The sequence below is a fragment of the Halictus rubicundus genome, chromosome 5, assembly GCF_050948215.1.
Source record: "Halictus rubicundus isolate RS-2024b chromosome 5, iyHalRubi1_principal, whole genome shotgun sequence".
NCBI lineage: Eukaryota > Metazoa > Arthropoda > Insecta > Hymenoptera > Halictidae > Halictus > Halictus rubicundus.
Genome location: NC_135153.1, coordinates 9,695,727 through 9,721,009, shown reverse-complemented (window position 1 = coordinate 9,721,009; position 25,283 = coordinate 9,695,727). Strand labels below are relative to the sequence as shown.

At 39.3% G+C, this 25,283-nt stretch overlaps 2 protein-coding genes across 2 annotated transcripts in view; one reads left to right on the top strand and one right to left on the bottom strand.

Moving 5' to 3' along the window:
* The window catches only part of LOC143354273 (neural cell adhesion molecule 1), a 252,015-nt gene that overhangs the window by 68,430 nt on the left and 158,302 nt on the right, over nt 1-25,283 (bottom strand). The window contains exons 3-6 of the mRNA XM_076788234.1: nt 18,220-18,389; nt 11,075-11,285; nt 9,687-9,798; nt 8,592-8,770 (exon numbers count right to left, since the gene is read on the bottom strand). Coding sequence (XP_076644349.1) covers nt 8,592-8,770; nt 9,687-9,798; nt 11,075-11,285; nt 18,220-18,389 — 672 coding nt within the window. The remainder of the gene's footprint in view (nt 1-8,591; nt 8,771-9,686; nt 9,799-11,074; nt 11,286-18,219; nt 18,390-25,283) is intronic.
* Nucleotides 1-25,283, top strand: part of LOC143354272 (uncharacterized) — a 148,660-nt gene that overhangs the window by 119,759 nt on the left and 3,618 nt on the right. The gene's annotated exons all lie outside the window — the stretch shown is intronic.

Sequence of the window (25,283 nt, the reverse complement as noted above, 5' to 3'; positions counted from 1 at the left end):
AATTATGATGATTATTTCACAGACTTTTCCATTTATAATATGAAAGCCAAATCTTTGATTGCTAACTTTTCTGGTATTTCGGTTAGAGTCGGGAATAAAATTTGTCACAAAGAGCTATCAATTTTGGAACGTATCGATTTGGAATGAAGAAATTAGTCAAATGTCAATTAGCTTCACTTATTATTTACAATCGAACGGATCGAATACGAACATTTGGAGCGTTTGAAATAATATGTATATTTTAACCGTATAAATATTTAACCTCGACCGAAACTGATGAAACATCAAGTTTTCGAGAAGCCAGAGATATTTATGCATCATGCGCACACCTCTCGCGACAACTTCCTCGCCGTCGAACGTAATTCAATATTTCATGACACGACAAATCCATTACCATATCGCGAGCACTGCGATTACGGGTATTCTTGAAAAAATTCTCCCGCGAATTAATTACACGCTGCATCGGCGCGTATGATTATCGTTTCAATCACTCGGTGGGAATTGTTGTTTAATAGCTGCCGATTACTTGCACTGCTCCATCGAAGGTTTTACTCGATTTCATCCCCCGCGATAAAATACAATTTACGCAAAATTAAACAACGCTATCATCGGCATAATCATTTCGAGTGGCCCCGTTTCAAAATTGCTCGCTTTCGTCATTCGCGATGAGAAATTTTGCTGTCGTGCTTCCACCGAGGGTAATAGTTGTATGTATAATGCATAGACAACGATATACAACAGAGATTGCGTTTACGATTTTCGTTCATGAAAAAACTAAAATTTTCATTCAAAGTTGACACCGAAATTGGTTGATATTAGGCGTGTGCAAAACTTTTCGTCTTTTTTGCGATACACGTGTGTTGCAAATTTTTTTAATTCTTTTTGCGTTTATACTGTTTCGTGTTCCACCTATTCAATTTTATCATAGATTTATAAAATCCGCAGTTTATGTACGACTATTGTAATTATCAGTGATTATGCATGACATTTTAATTATGCAACTTAGTCTAGATTTCGATCAGCGACGCAAATATATTTCTTCTTCTGTCGAACAGGACAGATTTTGCTAAAAATATTTTCCGAAGATAAACATTCATTGTTTTACAGGAATAGCAACAATACACACGTGTACGTATGTAGATCGCTCGTTCCGCAGGCTGCGTGCTGTTTTCAGGCTGAGTCTGCCGTTGAAATGGCACCATTTAACAGATCGTGAAACAGTAAATGATTTTTCTGCGTTGAAGCTACCCGAACGGGTGAAAAATACGTGACGCTTCTGATTTATCACAGACCCCGCAACGGTCGAGAGCCCGGGACGCGATAATTCTTGCACATATAATATAATGGAAAAAGTTTGAAAAAATTGAAAACCTAGTCCGCTGCGGCAGCGATATAATTTTCATTAAACGCGAATATTTTTCGGCTGTTATGCGAAGTTGTCTCGCGGCGGACTACATTTTTCGGCGGTTTATAATAAACCGTGAAGCAAAATTTCACTGTAAAACTTAGCCGAGTCGTTTTATTTTTGGCTTCTTTTTCCGGATATTTTCCAATTTTTCTAGCCTTTGAAGCCATCCGGTTCTCCTACGTTTCTCATCACGTAAATGGATTTAATTCTCTTGACACACTCTTCGATATCTTTGACCTGCTATGATGTGTTTCATAATTCGAACGCGCGGATACGCTGCGGGTGATACTTCCATTACGAGATCATTTTTTTTCGGAGATTTGAACGTCTGCCTTCGCTATTGTTACAGCGGATCCAGAAAGTTTTCGAACATCTCGATTTTCGTGAAATTGTCTGTGTTCGAGCTTTGGTAATTTCGTTGCAAAAAAAGTCTACTATATAATTGTATAGCTTGAATTTAATCTTTTTCGAGAATATTTTTGCACAATGTGGCAGGTGAAAATCTGGAGATTTGTTTTTTATTTAAAATGCACGTAATGTGCATTTGTACGTAAATGCTGAAAGTTGAACAACTTTAAAAGTGCTAAGTGCTACTACATTTTGACAAAATTATAAATAAAAAGGAGAAATTTCTTAAGAAAATATGAATAATGTTAAAATTGTGAATTGTAATTCTATTTCAATAAAAATGAACAACAGTCAGTTATTGATCAAGATAAAAACAAATAATGTTGGTAAAAATGCATGCTTACTCATCTCATGATGTGTTAGTTCAACAAAATTTAAAGAAATGTTTATTTTGTCGTATTTATGTGGACCACTATGTATAATTGAAAGTTAATTAAATAGTTGTGCTGATACTGTCGTTCGTATGCTTAAAAAATTGTTGTGACAGTGAACATTGGTTAAGCTTTGTTCACAGTCAGGTTCATGACGCGCTCAGTGTTAGGTTCGGCATGGCGGAAGACACCGCGAGCAGAATTAATTAGTCGAATTTGTTTATGACCGGTCAGAGTCTGTTGTTCACATACGTCTGCTGGCTGCTCAGCTGGGTGTCCAGCGCACCAATTGAAGTATTATAAACCCACATCGCAGTAGACACAGTGGCCTTAGCAAACATGCTGACGGAGATCCAAATTTCGGGCTTCCTCTTTGTGTATTCCAACGTCCCAGCTCGTCCGAGTTGGGGATCTAATTTGCAGCTTCTTACTTCTCCGTTATTGCCGGTCATAAAAGAAACAAGGGGAATTCAGTGAAATAAAACAGTACTTTCCGTTTTTAGCAAATTTTTAACGAATTTGTTTGACCCTCGTACGCTGTGACATCAGTTAATTTTTCTTTACACTTTTAACCAACAAATAATACTTCATTTATGATGTCACAACACAGGCAGAAAGAAATCAGTGGATTTAGAATATTTAATAATAGTAAATGATATTTATCGATATTTACAGCTAATTTACAGAAACTAAATAAAAAACTTGTCTCATGTATAATGTATTTTACTCTCACTAAACTGTTGATTTTATGCAAATATGCAGAATATGAAAGAAATATAAATTTTATAATGGGAATTTAATTATTTTCATAATTTATTCTTAAAAATTCAAATTCTTCAACAGAGAAAATATTTGTTTATCAAGCCCCCATTTATACAATAATATAGCCTCGTATTTGTATACGTATCGATACTGATACGGTATAAAAATGGTCCCGAAATTATATTACATTAAATTATATAATTCTTAAAATTTGCGTGGATTTCATACTTTGTACACATTTGGTTAAAATTACTATTTTCCATCCGTTTTGAAATATCTCAAAATTTGCATGTTAAAGGTTAATTTCTCCATAAATCTACAGTTTTAAATCCTTCATAAATTCAGCCGGGGAAAGTTGCCAAATGTGTATTGATCATTGAAATCGTATTCCGCGAATTAATACGTTACTATTTATTGTGTACGATATTCAGAGATAAATATCGTACATAATAAATGTCTGCCTCTCTGTCCCTATAATACAAACGTATTTTCGTGGCAGTGTATTGTGCTTTCTAAATTAAATAAAAAACATCTGATAGGATCAATATACCTATTGTGAATTGTATACTAAGCAGTACAAACTACATATATGTTGCATCGCTGATGCGTTCCTTCGGTATCATATTAGTATTCGTATTGCGATTAAATGAAATATTTTATAAAACGTTGAGAAATTTTCTAATTTCAACGAGTCGAATTTCTGTAAGAAAAGTTTTTCAAAAAGTTACGATCTTTTTGATTTTCAAGCGGCGCGATATCGACAGCTATCCCCTGGAATATTGCAAATAAAATTCCGGGAGAAAGGGACGAACTTTTCCTACGCTCCGGGAATCCAATTCAGAATATTTAAATTGTCAATTAATGCTTTAACAGACTTGTAATGAAATTGCCCGCGTACAAGCCAATTACACAGACATACACGCGCGGCGAGATTCCGGAAAACTTATAACTATAATTCCAACTCGCGAGCTACCATGATCGTACCGTCTGCACACTATCGTGCATTTTAATCCCCTCTCCGACATTATCCCGGGTATTATACCGATAGGAAATCTTCCCGGGGAGAGTCGAAGTTGAAATGCAAAGAGAGATATTACGTTCTTACGCGGACGCCATTGTGTACCTACACAGCCATTCCTACCTTCGTCTAGCGTAGCATGGTCTACCTACGAGCTGAGTTTCCTGTAATTTACACGTTCTAGCTCGCGGCCGTTACATATTACACGATGTACCACACGGAAACAATCCGAACTATCTTCCATTCAACGTTTATGTTTGCAATATCTTCTTTTTCTTTTTTTTTTTATTTATTCCTGAAATCTCTGCGAATGTTTCTACTCATAGAGTAAGAGACCCAATTACTGTGTGGGCACCAAATTACTGTCCCTATATTAATTATACTGATTTTTAAAGCATAATGAATATTAAAAAGAGGGACATATACATTAACTGATTTTAACGAAAAAAATGTAATATCTCTTTTTTCCACTAATACTATTGAAAGTTCAAACCAGAACAATTTTGTTTGAAAATATGAAAACATTCGCAATGCTTATAAATTTTTGAAAAACTGTATTCCTAAGGAGTGGCACAATTTTATTGGCTACTATTGTATGCCAGTAGTAAAATCAAACATAAATCAGACACGCATGTATACGCTAGAAAGGTGTTCAAAAATCTGCGCAGTAAACGGAAACAGAAGCACTTCTGAATTTATGTCAGCTCCAGAGTACGGATTTTCATGCAAATACTTTTTATTGTACGGATATTTTTTGCTGTGGATATCGCAATTACAATACTAAATTTTTCTATATTTGCGAATATCGTCAATTTCTTGAGAATCAGGAATTTGATGTTCGATTACTTTTTGGACCCACTGTATATCACGTTAGTTACCTAATCTTTTTTATTAAATTAGTTTAAGATCAGATGGTATAAATAACGCGTGATACAATGGTAGTAAATCAGTTCGCTAACGTGAAAGATTCTTTTCAACGTGTTATCACGATAAGATCCGCACACCCCCTTTTCTATAATATGTTTCGCATTAAACCACAGCGTGAACGATTTGTTGACGTATCTGAGATTGCAGGTAATTGACCCACAAAAAATCTTGATTATTAGCACGCAACCGGCCGGACTACTTTCTGGTTTACGCTGCTGAAGCAGGAGGAAGCTGAATTGCCTACAAAATATGCAATCCAATTGAAAAAATTGCTCAATAATACGTTATTAATTCTAATCTCTTCATTCGCAACTTGGATTTATTATTCATCAGAAGAAAGTCTGGTGAATGTGGAATAATAAAAGTGAATTTTATGAAATACAGTCTTTTCTCGATATATGTCCCAAACATCTACGCGATAAAAGTCCTGGCACTATCCCCACTACCGTATACCTCATGAAGGGTCCCAAACCTCGAGTGGCCTCGATCGCCTTTTCTACTAAATAGTATCTTCTAGCCGATATATGTTCCTGGGTAGACCCGTGTTGCGGACATATATCGAGAAAACTGTACTAAATTCCAATTGACACCTTTTAGAGGAACCGATAATAATTATTGATTCAGTATTTAATTTTTTAATGATAATTTTTGATATAATTTTTGAGTTCGGATTTCCCAAAATTCTAATGTTTTTCGTATTGGGAATCTCGGAGGGTAGTTTCGCGAGAAATTCAGGATCACCCGGTATGTACGGCAGAGATATTCTCGTGAAGAGAAGGCGCGTGATTTGCGCACTATTTAACATCATTAATTGCGTCGCTGTGGTGGAAGGAAGTCGAAAGCGAAACTGAAAAGCAAGGAAAGATATTATACCTTTTGCAATGTCACACGCAATCCTTCCGGAATAGCGGTGGCGGCTGATGCTCGTATCTCATACGTTCGCGTGCTTCGGTATTCATTCTTCAGGTTGGCACAGTACATACTACGAGAAACACAACGTGTACTTGCAGCCATAGGCTCTTCCAAGAGCACCTGGAGGAATTTGCATGAGGTAATATCTTGACTGATATATTCCGGCTTTTGACAGCTCGAATAACGAGACAGATGTAGCCCGGGAACTTATTTCATCCTTCCTTTCTTTTTCTTTTCTGATTGCGCAAGCGAACGGAAGTGCGCGCAACTTGTACCGCCAGCTTATCATACATTATGCGCACAATTGAAATCGGGTTCGGCTTCCGGAAAATTCTGTCGTATCTCAACAACAATTTTTCAATGTTTTGCCACGTCACTGAATTGTGTTGAGAGACGAACAAAGGCAGATTTCTTCCCCGAAAACTTCGACGCTTGTTTATTCGAGAATTAATGAGAAGCCTACTGAATAAATATTTAAAGCTTTAAGAGCCTGTTTACGTGTTCGATGAATTTTTTAACAGCACCAAGTAACTCAATAAGCGCAGACGACCATGCAACCCTCCTTCTGTAATTTACTTCACGTACTCCTATACACGGCTACTTTTACTCGGGATACGTGTATCGAATGTACATGTGAGCGAGGAAATTCCGAAGTTTATTTATTGCTTCTTTTTTGTAACTCTACGCTCTCCTCCGATCGTGCGAAAATGTAGCACACTCGTCGACGTTACGTTGTCACCGTTAAGTGATTTATTTAAGTTGTTAAACATATTTATTTGCCATACACGTCAATTTGTTTACGTTATTCCCGTTACGCCATTATGGTTTTGCTAATATTGTAGTGCCCCTATTTATCAGCGAATGTTTTCACCAAACAGTGAATTGTTAGCAGAAAAGATAGACTGCGGATTTTATGCATTTATAAGAAAAATGGATGAATGAAATTTCAATCAGCAGGAAGATTAAAAGAGTTCAACAAATAATAATAAAGAAAATAATTCCTATATAGTCCCTATGTCTTACAATTAAAACAAACAATTTTTACTTTTCTTTTAATAGAGTCCACACAATATGAAACAATTGAAGTTCATTTAATCACGAGATCAAAATGAAAACATATTTCCCAGGTCTACTCAGAGTGGCCGCCAGATTAGGGGAATTGACTGGAATTGAGGGGAAAAAGTTACCCTCTCTCTGCCGGGGGGAATTTATTATTGTATAATAAATATATAAACGCAATATTCTGCGTGGGGGAATAGCGCCGTGGAAGGGGAAGCGTGGGAGAATAGCGCCGCGGGAGGGGAAGCGTAGGGGAATAGCGCCGCGGGAGGGGAAGCGTAGGGGAATATCGCCGTGGAAGGGGAAGTGTGAGGGAATAGCGCCGTGGAAAGGGAAGCGTGGGGGAATAGCGCCCTGGAAGGGGAAGCATGGGGGAATAGCGCCGTGGGAGGGGAATGTCGCTGTGGAAGGGGAAGTGTGAGGGAAAGCGCCGTGGAAAGGGAAGCGTGGGGGAATAGCGCCGTGGGAGGAGAAGCGTTGGGGAATAACGCCATGGAAGGGGAAGCGTGGGGGAATAGCGCCATGGAAGGGGAAGCGTGGGGGAATAGTGTCGTGGAAGGGGAAGCGTGGGGCAATAGTGCCGTGGAAGGGGAAGCGTGGGGGAATACCGCCGTGGGAGGGGAAGTTAGAGTGGGGAGACATGTCTTACTCCGGCGACTCCGGGTCTACTGTGCGTGAAATATGAAAATAAGTGACTTCCTCGCAGCGGTGAAATAAGCCACGTTGAATAAATAGATGCACATATTCATCCGCGAATAAAAAATGAAGTTAAAACGGACTTAACACGAAGAGTCCGCAACGTGACGACAATGTGTCAGGGCAGTAGGATATTTAAATTTTTTCCTCGGAGACCGAAATATTTCTACATACTCGACTGTTTTCGAGGAATAACGAAGCAGCCCTTCGCTACTACGAGCTTTCTCATTTTAAGCGGCATACGGCAACGGCGCAGTGTTTATTGCCTGCTATGCAACGCGCATGACGCCAGAAGCTGATGACACCGGCGCCTGCATTCGACCTCCCTTTTATGACCTTCGCCGTTTAGTTTATCTACACTTCGACCTACCACGTTTGTCATTCTACGGATTTATGGCGTTCGTAAAGTCCCACCTTCCCGTTCTCCGAGTCTTTCTTTCGCGGCTTTCTCGTCAAAGTACGTATTCTGAACAACGTTCCTTTGTTAACATTCTTCATGGAAAGATTTAGACGCTTTTAACCCTGATGCATTGTTTAGGCAATCGTTACAATAACGGTCTTTTTAACGAGCCCAGATGCATTCTTCAGGAATTTGGGATCTTTATTCTCTGAGAATTGAGTTAAACCACAGCTAGTATTCAATTCTAATAAAATAGAATATAAATAGTTCTGGCAGACATGGATGTTTTAAACTTTCAAGGAATCGTATTTTGTGGTTGTTATTTTTTACATTTTTACAGTCAATCCTACAAAATTAATCTTCTCGAAATCAATAAATTAAATTTATACAACTCTTTGATCCTGTAATGAAAATTTAAATAATGTCATTTAGTGAACTAATTCTCCTGATTTGTTGAAAAAATTCCAGTGCTTGGTCCGCATTTAAAAATGTTATGTCATTTTAAATGCTGTGTGGAGACACACACTGATTAGGTATCTCGAATTTTTCAACAATCTTATTTCGTAACGATCGCGAGACGTGCAGAGAAATGTTTTCTTTTCCAAACTTTTATTATTCTAACTCACCCACCATTGAGTACGTGGACTAGGACACTGGCTGACTCGGCCGAAGACGGGGCACACGTGTAATTTCCAGAATCAGCAGGTAACGCTCTGGAGATCAAGAGGCGTGACGTGCGCGTTTGCTTTTCGGTAACCACGCTGATCCCTCCTCTTTGACTGTAATTTATTACGTGATCACCTTTGTACCTGAAACCGAACACTTTTCATTAGCGTGAACCATGCGGATCATTTTAATGGAGGATATTCTGCAGGCATCCTGCATTTGCACCCGCTCTTTCTATTTCTTATTACGAAAACAGAACGCGTGGAGCGTTCACTCGTCGAGTGGCTCCTTTTGACGAAACGAGGAAATCGATTTTTCAAAAATTCGAAAGTGCAGTTACATTTCATTGTAGAGCAATAATTGAAAATTTAAACATGTTGCTTCATTCTTACATGTTGCTCTCCCTCCATTCTACACGGTGTCCCACGTATAAGTGCCGTTTGATGTAACTCCTCAAGGTTATTTCAAAGACGTGTGAAGAATTTGTTTTTTTTTCTGTAGGTTAAAAAATTCTATGGGTTAAAATATAGCCTTCTATTTAAAAAACACGAGTTGACCTAGAAATGACCTTGAAAAAATTAAGACAATCACGTACCGTGCAGGAGTTATATCAAACGGGACACCCTGTGTATCGTTTCTCTTCAACTCTTTTCGGTGCTATTGAAAATTTTCGAAAATTTTTAACGGTATTATAGTTATGCACCGCAGTGTATTGGGTCGGTAGTGCAGTTTCTTGGCTGCGATCTCCCGGCCGGCTCTGATCACCTTCAACCGAGTATTCCCTAGGAAATTACCAACTATTTGCAGTTTGATCATCGGAGCGTTCAATTAGCGTGCACGACGGGCACAGAGAAAGAAAAGCAATTCCGATTTTCCGTCCGCCTATCAGCATCGTGTTACGCGTTCACTTCAGCCTGTAATCGAGACCTATGGAGGACCGTCTCGATGATTCATGGAGAACTTCATTGGCAAAGTTCGGCCGTGTCGCGCAGTAAGCGTGCGAATTCGGCATTTATGTCTGAACGTAAATTGAATTCGGGAAAGTCCAATTAAACTTACCAGTAAATGAAGGACGGCGGCTCAGGTGTCTGCAGTACGACGCAGGTTAGATTGATGTCGCTTCCGCTTTTGATGTGCAGCTCTGAATTGCCGTTGATCTTTGCCTTCGACACTGCAAGCATAATGGACCCGGCATTAGATCAATACATTTCTCGAATGAATGCAGATGCCTCGGATTCCTCGGGGCGCAATCGACCGTAATGCTATAATGAGTTAATAAATCTAATGAGTCGCACGGACCGAAACAAATCTATGGTTTCGCTCGACTGGCAGATAACAAAGAAACGTAATCGGTCAAAGCGATTCGCTTGTGTTTTTCTTGTGCAACAAACAAAATTGCATTCGTCGAAAGACTCATTAGCTTCCATCAGAATATCGAGCTGGGCTACCCACTTCACTATACGATTACTGTTGAAACTACATTTTCATTATTTTATAATAAAATTCGTTGCAAACCATCGTTTAAAATTTCCCTTCGACGCAAGTGCTGCAGAAGCACTGGGAATATTGCGCCGCAGAAACATTTTCAAAAATCGTAATCCCATAAATTATTGTAAAAAGAACACGTACGCGGCTTCAATTCGTTACAATATGTATGAATCAATCATGAGAGCGCGGGAAATTTTATTTATGTTCCTAGACCCCCCGAGGCACTACGCAACGTTTTAATGGCTAACCAACCGCCCGGTTTAATGGTTATTAAGAATTCAGCTTAACTACACGCGCCGCATATACAGCGGCGAGCGGAATAAAGTTTAAAAAGAGAACGATGCAAAAAAAAAGCGCCGCAACTTTTACAGTATGGGACTGTAGATTAAAACACCAATGAATTTTTCATAGATATGTCACGTGACGTGATAAAAAGTATATGGGTGAAAAACGCATGATACTAGAGAAGTACCTCGCCGTAATTTAATTTTTAATTACGTGTAACAAAAATTCTTGCAATTGCTTTGACAATTATAAAACGAGGCTGTGCGCGTATCGTTAGTTGCAGAAATGTCTCATTGTATTTGAGAGAGGTGTGTAAAGTTTACTTCTTCATAGGTAAAAAAAGATTGATGAACATTAGATTAGATGTATCGGTGAGATAATACTAATTTAATGACAAACGCTTTATTGTATTTAATTATTTCTTTGTAGTAGTTATCTAAAATACAATGATTTCTCTATACGTGGCGTCAAGGTCTGGATGATAAACGTCGCGGAATTATCCCCACTACCGTGGCGTATACTCAAGACCAATAGCAATTTTTCCAAAATTTCTTTTTCTCTTCATGTAGTAAACTAATTGATGTAACATCTCAACAAAATGTTAAGAGTGTCCATTACTGGAATGAGGGTTTTAATTAACGCAAATATAAGTCACATTGTCTGAGTTTACTCACCTACGACGCTCAAGTTAAAAGCCTGGCTAATTTTCGGTTCGGTGGAAACTTGACACTCATAGATTCCACTGTCCCGAACCTGCGGTGAAGTAATCTTCAAGGTCCATTCGTCAGTTCCATCGCTGTGCAACGACTGGAAACGCTGGTCGTTTGTGTACGTTAGGATTCCTACGGTGAGTATGTGCAAGTCTCGTTGTCGGATCCATGAGACCTGTAAGCAAATCAGAATTTTCTATACATTTTTTTTTCTTGTATAAAGCTGATTGCGAACGAACAATTAACATTCGATTTACTTTTGTGTCATAAAATTGTCGAATATTTTGCATGCACGCCAATGTAAGAAATGTTATACGGGCTTTAGTAGAAATTAGAATTTGATGGAGTAATTTAATTATTAAATCAAACGTGGTACGCGGATGTGCTTTCTATTAAATTCAGTATTAAATTTTTTATTAAATTATATATTCTACGTCATTGCTACATGGCAATTCCAGGATTATTATATTACGATAATTGGAGATGAGCATACGCGGATTAAAATGTAAAATTAAGCACGGAGTTTGATATAATCGTGATCGAATGTAATTTAAACTTCATTCATTCGCTAGCAGAAAGTTAATTGTCAATTGAAACGAGCATAAATTGTTCATTCGATTTTCGTAGAGTGCCCAACTTGATTTCCGACATTTGCACGTGTAAAGAGCGCACTATAGCGTTATAGCGTCACGAAACTGTCTCAAAGATCGTGTAATTAATATCTTGATAAATTAGAACATTCCTCGAAACTCGTCCGCTGTAGCCGCGCACTGATTGGTCCGTATTTTTCGTTAGTAATTTCTCAACAAAGCCGGGGAAAATGTTTTCGCAGAGACCTCAAAATGACCTGAAAAAGACCTTCAAATGACCTTCGCAATCGCCCGCTCCAAGGAGGTACAACACTTTTGGGTCACCCTGTATAATAATTCTTTTGATTCTCAAGTATCTACGTGACACATCGCTCTCACCGCTGTGGGAACATGTGCTCATAACAATCTACTATGCAAAACTGAATATTAACATTAATTATAGCCGCTTCACGCGAAATAAATCGGAATCGCAATCAATACCGGACGCGATTCGTTTCGTTCACCCGTTGGGGTAAAATAACGGTACGTCAATAACGAACATTATGAAATGTAAAACCAAAGCCGACGAAAAATATAATAAGCAAAAGAGCAGCGCACATGCATACATACGAACGAGAATAAATCCTTATAACCATCCGGAGCGTTCACGCTCGAATCATTTTATAAAAAACGAATTCAGTATTTATTGGATAAAACGTGGCGGAACAGAGGTAAAATTTATGCTTTTACGCTTTGGTAAATCCAACGAGGAATTATCGAGAAAACCTACCCTCTATTCGGACGCGCTTCGTCTGTCCGAATTTCGTATTACATCGAATCGCGGGAAATCGCATTTCGTCGAGGGATGAGGAGGTTGTGGGGGGGGGGGGGGGGGGAGAGAAAAAATCTTTCGACAGAGCCCTCGACGTGAAAACATTTAACTGATCCGCAATAATCTTGGTTCACCGCCGCTGACCGCTATCGAACTCAATTATCCAGGCCCCGAATGTTGAGCCTGTAATTTTTCGCCGCAAAAAACTTCACGGTTCAATTTAACTTTCAGTCAGATATAATTAGAACAGGAGCACGCGGGAACCTTGGGAAATGGATGGCTTATCGGCGGAACGTTTATTCTCCGCGCTGAACGATGTTGAGAACAGAGAATTGATGCCCCGAAACGTCTTCGCGGGAAATTAATTGTGGCAAGAACTTTTCGTTTACTAAGTATCAATTAGGGACACTGTACAGATATTGCCTGTCATTCGAACGCGGCGGTTTCTGTCTCACGAACGTCCGACTCGGACGAGAAATTCGATTTTACTACGTAGTGGGAGAATTTAAGTATATTCTAGTCTATATTTTAGTATATTCCAGTATGTATATTTTCGTAAATTCTAGGATAATATTCTAGTACTTTCTAGTGTATTCTAGCAAACTGAAGTATATTCCAGAATATTCTAATGTGTTCTAGCATATTCCAGTACATGTGTAGAAATAGGTTAAACTTCACCTTGGCAACCCAGACATTTTTAACTTTCTTTTATATAATCCCGTCGATTTTAGCGAGAAAATTCTAAAAATCAAAGTTTCAAGGCGAGGAATTCACTGGTTCAAAAGTTATGCGTGTCCAATGTTGTTCACCCTAGATGATGCAAAGGCATCAATTGATTATTTAAAAAGAAAAGAAATTCCTCTTCAACTTCTTTTACATTCATATCAAAGATTATTACCATTAGTTGTTTCGTTAATCGTGTAACAACCTATGTAGTAATCGCCCAATTCACTCGCACACAAATACGCTATTACTGCCGTTATAAATAAAGCATAATGATGCACCGTCTATGTAAATTAATCGAAGTTTCACGTGATCACCTATTGTAGCACGAGCACGATTTATGGAGAGACATTTTATTATGAGGCGAAAGAAATGCAACTGAGGCGGCCCAGCCGTCACTAATATTCGCGGACTGATTTACAACGTTTGCTTTCTGTTATCATTTTTATATTGCTCTTTTTCGGCTATCTAATAATTTCTAATGAATCCGTCATTTGCGATTAGTACAGACACTTCTTCACAAAAATTTCATCGAATTTGAATTATAATTAATAAAAGGTTCGGTAGGGTTTTCTCTGTAACAATGTGGCGGTAGAATTGCGCTTACGGTTAAGAGTTAATTTTTAGGCTTGAAATAACAGCACGGACCTGAAAAAACACTGGCTCGTTTAAGACCACTTACGCGTGTTTTTCATGGTCCGGAACTTTTTCTGATAACTACTGTTTGCATTGCGAGCTCCATTCAAGTTTCACGCCAACTAGTTCATGATGATATATGAAGTGAGTCGACTACGAAGGACGGTTTAATAAATGAAGGTTTGTATTTGCAACGAAAATTCCCTTTCACAAAAATTTTGAAAATGTAATACTCTGCACAAATGCGGTTTTTCGTCTTGGGAAAATCTAGAGGTGAAGACACCCTTTAAAAAATTCTTGACTTTTATATTATCGTGGATATTTAGAAAATTATATGAGTTACTGTATATGAGTATGTTATTATTATAAATATATATTAGTATATATATGAGTATATTATTATTATTATAGAAGGATACTTAAAATTCTTAATGCAATTTAATACCAAGAAAAAATTAAAAGACATAATTTTATATATTTTTGGGAAACCTATGCGTACAGTTTTTGGAGAGCTCCCCTTATCAAATGTTTGTTGCTGAGCTGCCGAAATGTCCCTGTTATGCTCTCTGAATTGCGAAAATAGTTGCGGATTTGCCTCAGCATCACGTCTTGTTGTAGCCGACAACAAGACAAATTTGACGGTATATGTATGTATAACAGAGTGATGTTCGGTGACTTTGAAACATAAACTTTGCGTAAGTTTGCCAAGTAAACCTCAGGTTTATAGAAGTTTTGGTGAATCTGCGGAGAATGAAGGCGTTCACGGCAGGTTCTCGGTTATTAATCAACTAATTATATTATGTTGACATATGCAGCCACGAAATTACTGTGGGCAATATGTTTACCCTTGTTGGTGACGGACACAAACAAACGTACACAGGCGTATATTTTTCGACACTGTGTGCGCGTGCACGTTTTGTTGGCTAATATAATATACACACATACACAGTACGTGAGGCCTTGATTGTAAATGGAATATTATCTCGCAAACCATTTTTTCATTACGTCCATACTCGCAATATTCTACAATGTTCGATAATATTGTATCGTTAGAACTCATAGTTTTGGATTTCGTATTTTTGTGCCGCAAACCCAAATGAATTTATTTTTTATTTATTTAAAAATATTGGAATGACGCCTTTTCCCAATGACCGAATTCGTAGTTTAGGGCTCCACCCCTATCCGTGCACGACCATATCATTTTTTTTTTATGAAATTCAGTTCTCCTAAGGTCAGTGAAGGTTCTTCGAGATATTTGTTCGAGTGTAATGAAATGATTCTTCCGGTGCGCCTATGACATTTTCTAATTTTACTTTAAGCACCCCCGTGAATACATATTAATGGGTTTATCTCGTATAATTAATGTGCTCAGACCGTTCAGCCATATATAGGTCACACAACGGTTCTGACTCGGAGGTCTATACATCACACGTGTTTGAATACAACGAATAATGCCCACATGAATAATCAAATAAGTCTCTTAGAACGAGAGAACATATACAAAACTCGTTAGACCTAATAAAACTAGACAAAATCTTTGTTTTATCAATAAAAAAAGCTCAGAGGATAAACTATAAAAATTTGAATTAGGTTCAGATTGTATATTTCATTACGTTATGCTAGACGTGATATTTATTTAGTTGCTAACAATCGCAGGATGAATGCAATCATTGTAAATTAATAACAAAACCAATTTATATTTCCAGACAGAAAATCCACGGTTTCGTGCTTTGCGCAGTGAAATTAATTGTACAGGCGTCATTATTTCAAATCGTAACGCGTCGAGTAATATTCCTTTGTTGAAATGTTTTCCTATCGCATAGGAGGTGTACGTTGTATTTAATAAAACGGTGTACAACAAATGCGACGACCGTTGAACGAAACAAATAGCGAGCGCAACTTCGTTGGAACGAAATGGCAATTCCCATTAAAATTGCATTTTTTTCTCGGTTTCAATACCCGGCCAGGCTAAATTAGATGTTCATCGTGACATAGTGTGTAACGATGGTGTCCGGAAAAAAGAAAGGAAGAAAGAAAAATGAAAACGAGAACCCGACAGTTTGTACAACGTTTCGCTGTTTAAATGGCCATCATCCCGTGGCCTAGGCGGGTCGCCGGGTTAAAACGGTGAATAATGTATTATATAATGAATGGGAAAGTAAACGAACCTTTTGAAGCTGTATTTTTTTTTTCATTTCAATACCGCTTGAAACAACGAATGGCATGAAGCTGTCGCACGCAACGACAATGCACCGAGTGTTGCCACATTGATTTTACACCGCGAATATAAACGCCTGGGCCGGCGCAGATAGAGAGCCGTGCACGCGGCGCACACTGGCTGAAGTGGGTACGAGGTGGAGAGAAATTTGATTTATCGTCGATTACGATCGGTGATTGGATTCCAACGGGTTCCTGTGTGTCACGCGGTGATGCATGACTAACGCCGATAACGAGTAATGTCACTATTTGACGGTGGCCCGTACTTATCCGTAAAAATACTTTTCATTAAGATGCTCGCGCGCGCCAATCAACCGTCGTGTGGAAAATCATTTTTCAGATATACAGTGGCGAGCAAAAGTGTAAACACACATCGCTGGTTTTACGTGAAACGTGATAATACAACCTATTTTTCAATTTAATGATAAAGCTTATATATGGTGAATGTGATAAACAAAACATTACAGTTTATGTTAGATAATATTAAATATATACATAGTATTTTACAAAAATAAGGATTTGGAGCAATGTTTACAGTTTTGCACGTTTCATCAGAAACGGTTAAGATAGTACACAAGTGCTAGGGAAATGAGATTGTCAACAAACACTGATAGCCAACTGTAGTAAGACACGTTTAGACTGGTTTTTACACAGTTTCTCTCCTATTTGAACGTTAGTTGACACGCGTAAGTCAAGATGAAACCACTTACTGCAGATCAAAGAAACAGTATCATTTCATTGTGCGATAAAGGTTTTTCACTACGGCAAATTGCAGTAAAATGTGGTGTAAGTCGTACGATGGTTGCAAGAATAAAGAAAACTGATGGTAGTGTGTCAACTTCTTCGAGAAACGGAAAAGAATGTGGAATGTGGAATGTGGAATGTGTGTGTTGTTCATGAATTGTGGAAAAGGACAGAACAAGAATGGTACAACATTGAGCCGGAAATTATTAAAAATTTAATAGATAGTGTGCCACGCAGGCTAAAAGCAGTACAAAAAAGTAAAAGAAAATAGACAAAATATTAATCTAAAGCTTTAATTCGACAATAGCACAATTAAAGTGCAAAACTGTAAAAATTGTTTTCAATCCCAATTTTCGATCAATATTCCGTATATCATTAATATTAACGAAAATAAACTGCTGTGTTTCGTTTATCCTATTCACTTTGTAATTACTAGTACCTAATCTCTATCATTCAATTGAAAAATAGGTTGTATTATCACGTTTTATGTAAAACTAGCGAAGTGTGTTTACACTTTTGCTCGTCACTGTAACAGCGCTGTAACAGCGTATGCGAAAGCAGAGTAAACAGTGCCATGATAATATTGTACGAGAAAACTGAAAATTTCAACTTTAAACACGCCTAACTTCTGAATCGGTGAATTCCTCACAATGAAACATGGATTTTTGGCACTTTCTCGTCAAGATCTACAAAATTATACCAAAGAAATTTAAAAATTTCTGGGTTGCCGAGGTGAAGTTTAACCAAAAAAGCAATTATCAAGTAACAAGAGCAAACGGTTTCACAGGAATCACTTTGTTACAACATTAACAAGCATTGGGGCAGCTCAAGCTTCTCGGTACCTCGCGGGAATGCTCCGCAGTGGAGGGGATAGGCGTTTCGCTTAGATCGTACAGGTCGAACTAGCTTAGATCGAACCTTCGCTGTTATAACAGACCGTTACACGAATCCCGGCGGAATCGTCGAGCTAAGAGAATTCGTTCTCGTATGAGATTGGCTGTAAGAGGACGTCCCGAAGAGGCTGGTCTTTTTAAAAAAATCACGGGGACGATCTAAGACATTCAGTTTGTCCAACGTGTCAGAAATTAAGCGGCGTCTTGTCCGCTTTCACTTTTCCGGGGCGTCGCATCGTCGTCGTTGCCAGCGCGAGAAGCACAGCCCCCGCTGTCGGGAGGGTGAAAATCAGGTCCGAGGATCGCGGCAGAAATTGCCAGAAAATCCCCGGTCGATGGAACGAAGGGAAAAGTCGGAGTGAAAAGCGTTGGACGGTTGGACCGAGCGGGACCGTTTCATCAGACGGTTGCTCATCCGTGAAACACGACGTCTCCGCGCGCTCGCGTTCCTTATTACACCAAGGGGTCAAGGCAATAAGGCAACTCGAAACTTACAGAACGATCGCCAAGATTGCGCACCCTGCAGTGCAGGTGAGCGGTTTGTCCGACGGTCGTCGTGGTCTCCCTCTTCGTCGTGTTGTCGAAGTATGGCTGGCTAAAGGGTTGCTCCCAGTAAGAAGACTGATGGTGCTCCACCACCGTTCCTCCGTTCTTCACCGCACACTCTGCGAAAGCAACAAACGTTGTCGTTACAATTCGAGTCACGCGAAATGAGGTGTGGGACCAGTCTACAGTGATTTCTCTATATATGTCGCGAACGCCTCGATGATAAACGTCGCGGAAGTATCCCCACTACCGCGAGGTATGCCCCGAAGTTCCAGAGGCCTTGTAATACTGTGATTTCTCTGTATATGTCGCGAACGCCTCGATGATAAACGTCGTGGAAGTATCCCCACTACCGCGGAGTATATCGAGACGCTTCGTACGCCGAGATAAACATAACACGACTCGGGTATGTCTCCTGGACGGTACATGACGCTGGCAAGACCCGTGTTGTTGACATATATCGAGAATTCAATGTATTTACCACGTTTTGATCGTTTTCGAATAGATACTAACAGAGGCAGACTTTAATTAATAATTTGTAACAACTGTCTAATCTAGATGTCTGTCTATCTATTTATATTATGTATCTAATAAAAAGATCAACGTTGATCCGAATGAATTAGTTTCAAGAATTTTTTAAATAAAATTGACGTGAAAGGATCTGCAGGAACCTATTACAGTTATAGCTGCCACGAAATCGTTAAAAGCATCCGCTTTACGAGGGTTACTAAAATCTCCTGCGTTTCATATTAATTATATGCACTCCTTGCTATAACGCATTTATATTCGTTGCGAGATCATTTCTAAAATCTTGTCTTATAGAGTTCCATAATGGATGCACACGTGTTTGGTTTCACAGGTACATTTTTCTTCATTGAACTAAATATAAATAATAAGAACCAGATATTTATGAAGTTCACTTTTATTTCATTGTAACACCGATTGTTTAAATTAATTTTGACGAGTATCTTAATCCAAACAAATTTTTGTGTTTGCTACTACGTAATAAGTAATCCCGTTTGAAATTACCAATATCGATTAATACCGAATTCGTAGAGCATCACTCTTCATTGTTTTAATTTGTACCGGGCCCGGTTCGTTTTATTGTTACTTCGATCCGAGGATAGTACACGAGGCAGAAGTAGAATTGCAATAGAGAATTTCCATCTCGACTCCGTTCTGTATTCAAACATGTAGATTTAATAAAATATTCCTTCACGTTGTAACAAAGAGTTCTCCGGACAAAGAATTGTTAAATTTGGTATTCCACACTGTTTAACGGCTTTGTGTAAATTATCGCCGATCTTGTTCACATTTGGAATCATTGTGCGCATTATGATTCCCTCAGCTGTACGTATCACGAGCATTATGAAAGCATTGTACTGTGCGTGGCGCACAAGAAGCCTCGTGAAAGGAATGCGGGGCTGATTGGTCAGAGTGGAAGGGGCACGCCTCTAGCTGCTCTATTGGCTAAAGCGATCACACGCACTATACAGCGTGTGACGTCAAAGCTTAAGCATTGGCCTACTGGAGCGTCAACGGTGGGGATAGGTTTATAGATTTTGAGCGTTACTAGCATTAACTATTAGTTCTGCATCCCGTAAACCCTGTCAGACTTTTATTCAGCTTACGATACAACAATAACAAATTTGACCTTGAAAGAACCGCTCAAGGACAATTTTGCACTTTTCAAATAGATCTCCACCGATCCAAGGGTACAGAATCCAGCTGCTATAGTCTTTGCACACAATTTTGGTATACGCTGTACACATTTGTTCAAATTTCCACTTGGCGGATAATACGACGGTTTAGATATGTTTTTTTTATATTTTCGTAAGCATTAAACACTATTAAATCTCGCTACTACAAATTTAATGGAGTTTGTTATCTGGATTCAATTAAAAGATAACCATCTGTCGAGAGAGAGAGAGGGGGGAGTGCAGAGTCTTTTTAGATATGTTGCCGTGTTCTTATCGATTAACTTCGTGCGCTTGCAGCTCCGTTCAATTAGAATTTTCTTTTGAAGCTTTATCTGCTACATTTGCCCGGCATATTTCTCTATTGGCGGAAAATGTTTTCAGTTATCTCGCGACGTGCCCTCCTCTGTCGTGCTCCCGCGGCGTCCATTTTTATGACATAATTTCCCCGGTAATTTCACATTACCGTCGCATTTCGACAAAGACCTCTTACAAAACAAACGCGAAGTGGAACACACGTAGTCGTTCGCGATTGTTTCGAAAGAATACTTCCATAGACCTCTTCCGATAGCGAGTTTCCATTTATTTAATCGGATTACGGTCCACAAAGGAACGTTCCTGAAACTTTTGCAAGGGGACACGGCAAAGTGATAATTGCCGTTTTGCATATCGTAACGTAATTATCGAATATGTAATTGATGTTGCTAACGAACACGATTCGGACGTTTCGACGTCGGAAAGCGACATTTCTCGAAAACGACGCGTCAAATGGAAAGAATTCATTCTCTACTCTTTAGGAACATTTCTTTATTGGCCATTTTCGCAAATAGTTTGCGAAACTTGAAAGTTGTTTTTTTAAGAGAACAATTGACTCGAGACTCATGGTTCCTGTGAGACTTTTGTTCGTCGCGATGAGTACTACAAGATGCGATTAAAAACCATGTTGACCTTGACAAAACGGTCAAGGTCAATTCTTCGGTCCATTTTTTAACAGATCTCCAACTATCCAGAGGTGCAGAATCCCGTTATAGTGTTTCACGATACGGTTCGTTTCAGTTTTAACTGTTTACATATCAAGCACGTATTCTGATATCATCGGTTCGGATAGTCGAGGTTCCACTGCATCGCGAACTGAACAAGTAAATATGATCCGAATTGTGTCGTGTTTGGTGTCATTTTAATCAGAAAAATGTCACAAATATGTTGGTGAACGTTTCATAAAATGATAATTAAAATCGACAAAGTTTTGTCACTGAATTAGTGTTGCCTCACGGCTATCTCTAATCTCATATCGTGTTGCACTTCTGGGTAATCGATCTCCTTGTCTCTTTAAAGGGGTATACTCACCCCGCCAGTAGTGGGGATCAATTTATTCCAAACATCGTGTACGTCTTCTGCACGTGTAAGTACCGAGACATTACTGTATTTTCATTTGTTAATCTCGGGTTACAGTGCGGCTAATCTTTTCGGAATGAAAATCTCTTCTCGGTCGCTTTAAATGCGATGCGATTGAAGCGCACTATGCGTTTGTTTACATTCTCCCGTTTGTACGTTTCGTCCGAATATTTCACGCAAAACTTTTGTAGAAAACGGGTCAAGATCCTCGGGGAAAAAAAATATGAAAGGATTACAAGTATATCGCCCAGGAGACTGCATGAACTTTTCTCGGGACCTAATAGTTGCCGAGTTGACAGAAAGGTGAAGGGAGTTCGCCTTCGCCGGCGCCGAGGGTAAAGGTGAGGCGCGAATTTCAAATCAGAAAGAAAGTCCATGGTGTTTGCCAAACTTTCGTCCGCATCGGTACCCTTTGGCGCCATTTTCACCGGGAACCGGCGCACAGTGGCCGCAATCGATGAATTAGGAGGAAAAAAGTGAAAAATTAAAGGTAACAAAAAACACGTATCAGTGAATTTTTTATGACTATACATCCCACAGAGATGCAAAGCGGCCTCTGGTATTAGATTCGTTAACAATGAAACAAATGACGAACCCTGTCGCGAAATAGTGTATATGAAAACGTGTGTTCTGATGTCGCTTGATTGTTGTTTTTATAAAAATTGTTATTTTTTCCATTAAACTGTTAATAAAATTCCATAATATGCTAAACTCTGCTTGCAAATGGATTCGTGGAATAAAACAATAATCTTATTGCGAGAAGAAAGGGCTTTATCAGTAAAAGTACAGACAGAACGTTAGGTTCCTTGAACTTTTTCCATGCATCGGCGGGAGTTCTCTTCGCTCGTGAACTGGAGGGTTAAAAAGAACCTGAATACAGATAGCCTGACGCTATTTCGCTCTCGGCTGATTTATGAGAGGGACGGGGGCTGAATAGAGCCTTTCTAAATTTTGCAAAATTGCGCGGACATCATATGTAGGGTGTCTGTGGACACAGCGTTTAGAAAGTTAGGAATGTTTAAGTATGTCGGGCGGCCCGACGTAGCGTCGCTTGGTTAAAGAATATGGACACTGTTTATATAGGGTCTGGCTCTCCACGAAAGACTATGCATAAAAATAAGTAAATACTTTGAAATATTTCTGTTGCATAATCTTTTGCTAGCACTAGATTACAAAATTTGGAAAATTTTAAGTAAATATTACTGGATCTCTTGTGCATAATTTTTTACTAGTACTAGGTAGTAACTATTGGAAGATATTAAATAAACATTACTGGATTTCTTAAATATTAAAATCTCAAATAAATGCTACTAGATCATGTATATTCTTTTACTAGTACTAGCTGGAAAATTACTAGTATCAATTAAATATTACCAACACTCACTCGGTGGTATTTGCTTGTTTGCAGAAACTATTAATTCTTCGGAGCTTTATGAATCGGGAAATCCATAATTGCTGAACAAATGAAACAACAATGGAACGAGAATGAATAAAGAAAGTGTTTTGTAAAAATTATTTAAACACTACATGTTACGTATTTTCAGTATTTACCAGAAAATATAGTAAATACCAGTTCTAATAAATATTTCATCCTCCATGCATACCGGAGGAAGTATTTGCCCCGAAAATCAATAGTGAAAGCTTTTACTTAGTTTCATACGTACGACCTAAGGTAAAAGAGCGCTCAGATAAGAAGAATGTAATTGACTATGCCGCGCTTACTTTGGAACCGCCAAAAAGCCGGTTTACTAAAATATCCGTGATATTCGACTGACTCAAAAATTCATTCTGGTGACTTAGCCTATTTTCGAACCAGCGTTCGTCGGAGCCTCGAAAACTGAAGATTCTATATAACTTTAAAACGTCAGAACTTGGCAGCGCTTTGGCCGAGCAACTTCTACTGCCGCTTACAATGGGTTGATCAAACTATTAGAGTCGCTTGCATAAATGATCGAGTTCACACACAGACAATCTGGAAATGAAAATATGGCTACGAAAAATTCACGCTGCACAGAAAATCACGGGAAACATACGTGTGATTGTTCACCGATTAGTTGACGAGTGAAACCCGAATGGATAATCGTGTGTACGTCAACTATAGTGACAGAATCGCGTGTCGGCGTTCAAGGGTCTTTCTAATGGCCGGGATTTGCACCTGCCATTCACTTTGTTCGTCGCCGTTGCTCTCATCGTTGGCTTTTTGCAAAAGCACTACATTACATGAAAACGTCAAATCGATAGACGTTTGAGTACGAATCGATTGATAGACTCGCCCTGTGGAAGTATGGCAATTCAGGTTTCGTTTGTAAAGTGGCAATCGCGACGCAAAATATACGTTACAAGAGAAAAAAATAACTTCACAGATTCTAATCGGCGGTGCTATTGAGTTATATCATACATATGCACGCGCGCACTTTGCATGTTATCGCGCTTTAATTTGTCAATTTTTTCCGAGCGGTGGAATAATATCCTGCGAACGTATTTCCTCCGAATAATTAGAAACGGTAGAAAAAGTCTACTGACACGTCGTAATTTTCTCGAAAGTATATATTTTCAGAATTCTGCTGCACTCGTTACAGTGATTTCTCGATATATGTCACCAAGGCCTGGACGATAAACGTCGCGGGATTATCCCCACTACCGCGGGTTATACCCCGACGAGTGTAAACATAACACGGCTCGGACAATACACGACGCTGGTATGATCCGTGTTACTGACATATATCGAGAATTCACTGTATCTCTAGAATATATATATATATATCCTGGACGATATATGTCGCTGGGAAGACCCGTGTTGTGGACAAAAGTCGAGAATTCGCTGTACTTGAAAATTTTCGCGTGTCGTTCTAAAAAATTGAAATACTCTGCGAACAGATTTATGACCCACGAAAAATATCGTGTCTACGAACAGATTTATGAGCTGCGAAAAAATATAGTCTCCGCGATCAATCGACAAAATTCATTTAAATTCGATAGACAGACTTTCCACCGTAAAAGAAAGGTTCTCGCTGTTCAGCCATTGGCGGTGGTTTGGTGGTGTGAAGGGCGGCCGAGGGAGGTGAGCGGGGGGGGGGGGCAGGAGTTCTTGCAGTTCCCAGTGAAACTCGAGTTTTTGAGTACAACTTGCTGGTGCGAACGGGATTGTCACCGGAAAAAAAAAGTCCTGAGGACAGTCGACGAATACGTCGGACGAGGGGAGGGGTACGAGGGGGTTGCTGATGGCGGAGTCGTTAGAAAAGTGCCTAAGGCCTGCGAGCACCGCGATGCGTCTCTGCCGAAGATTACGCCGAGATTGTTCACGAGTAATTCGAAGTAAAATCCGTCAGCGCAAAACGCATTCTACTTTCCTCGAAATTCGAAGAAGAAGTCTGGTTTGCTTGTTCGCGGCCCTCATTGAGCTGCGTCGTAACTTTAAGTCTCGGGTTCAAAGCAGTCGTTAAAAACGGAGAGAGAGAGAGAGAGAGAGAGAGAGACAGAGAGAAAGAGAGGAGAGGGGAAATAGAGTGGAGGGGAAAAGAGTGTGATCACTTCGAGCAGCTCCCGTTGCGATGTCTCGACAATAGCTCTTTACCGTGGCGCCTTTTGTTTCTCATTCTTCACCTTCATTAAAAAGTTATGAACAATGTTATTTGCGCTAATTCCGCGCGCGCCCGGCGAAACACGAACCCAGGGAAGGCGAAGGCGGGCCCTCCGTACGTAGAAAGCAATTAAGCGGAAACCATTAGGCATTTCTTTCGGAACACGTATAAAGGAGAACTGCGTCTCGGACTTATGGTTACAAAGAGAAATATTCAACGGTTACAGGCACAAATAGCAATACCTGCTGCCGTTGCCGGCCGACTTCTCCAGCCACCCACGCCACTCTAACAACTTTATTTCAGTCTAATGATGTTTCTACGGAATCGCTGGGAAGCTTTG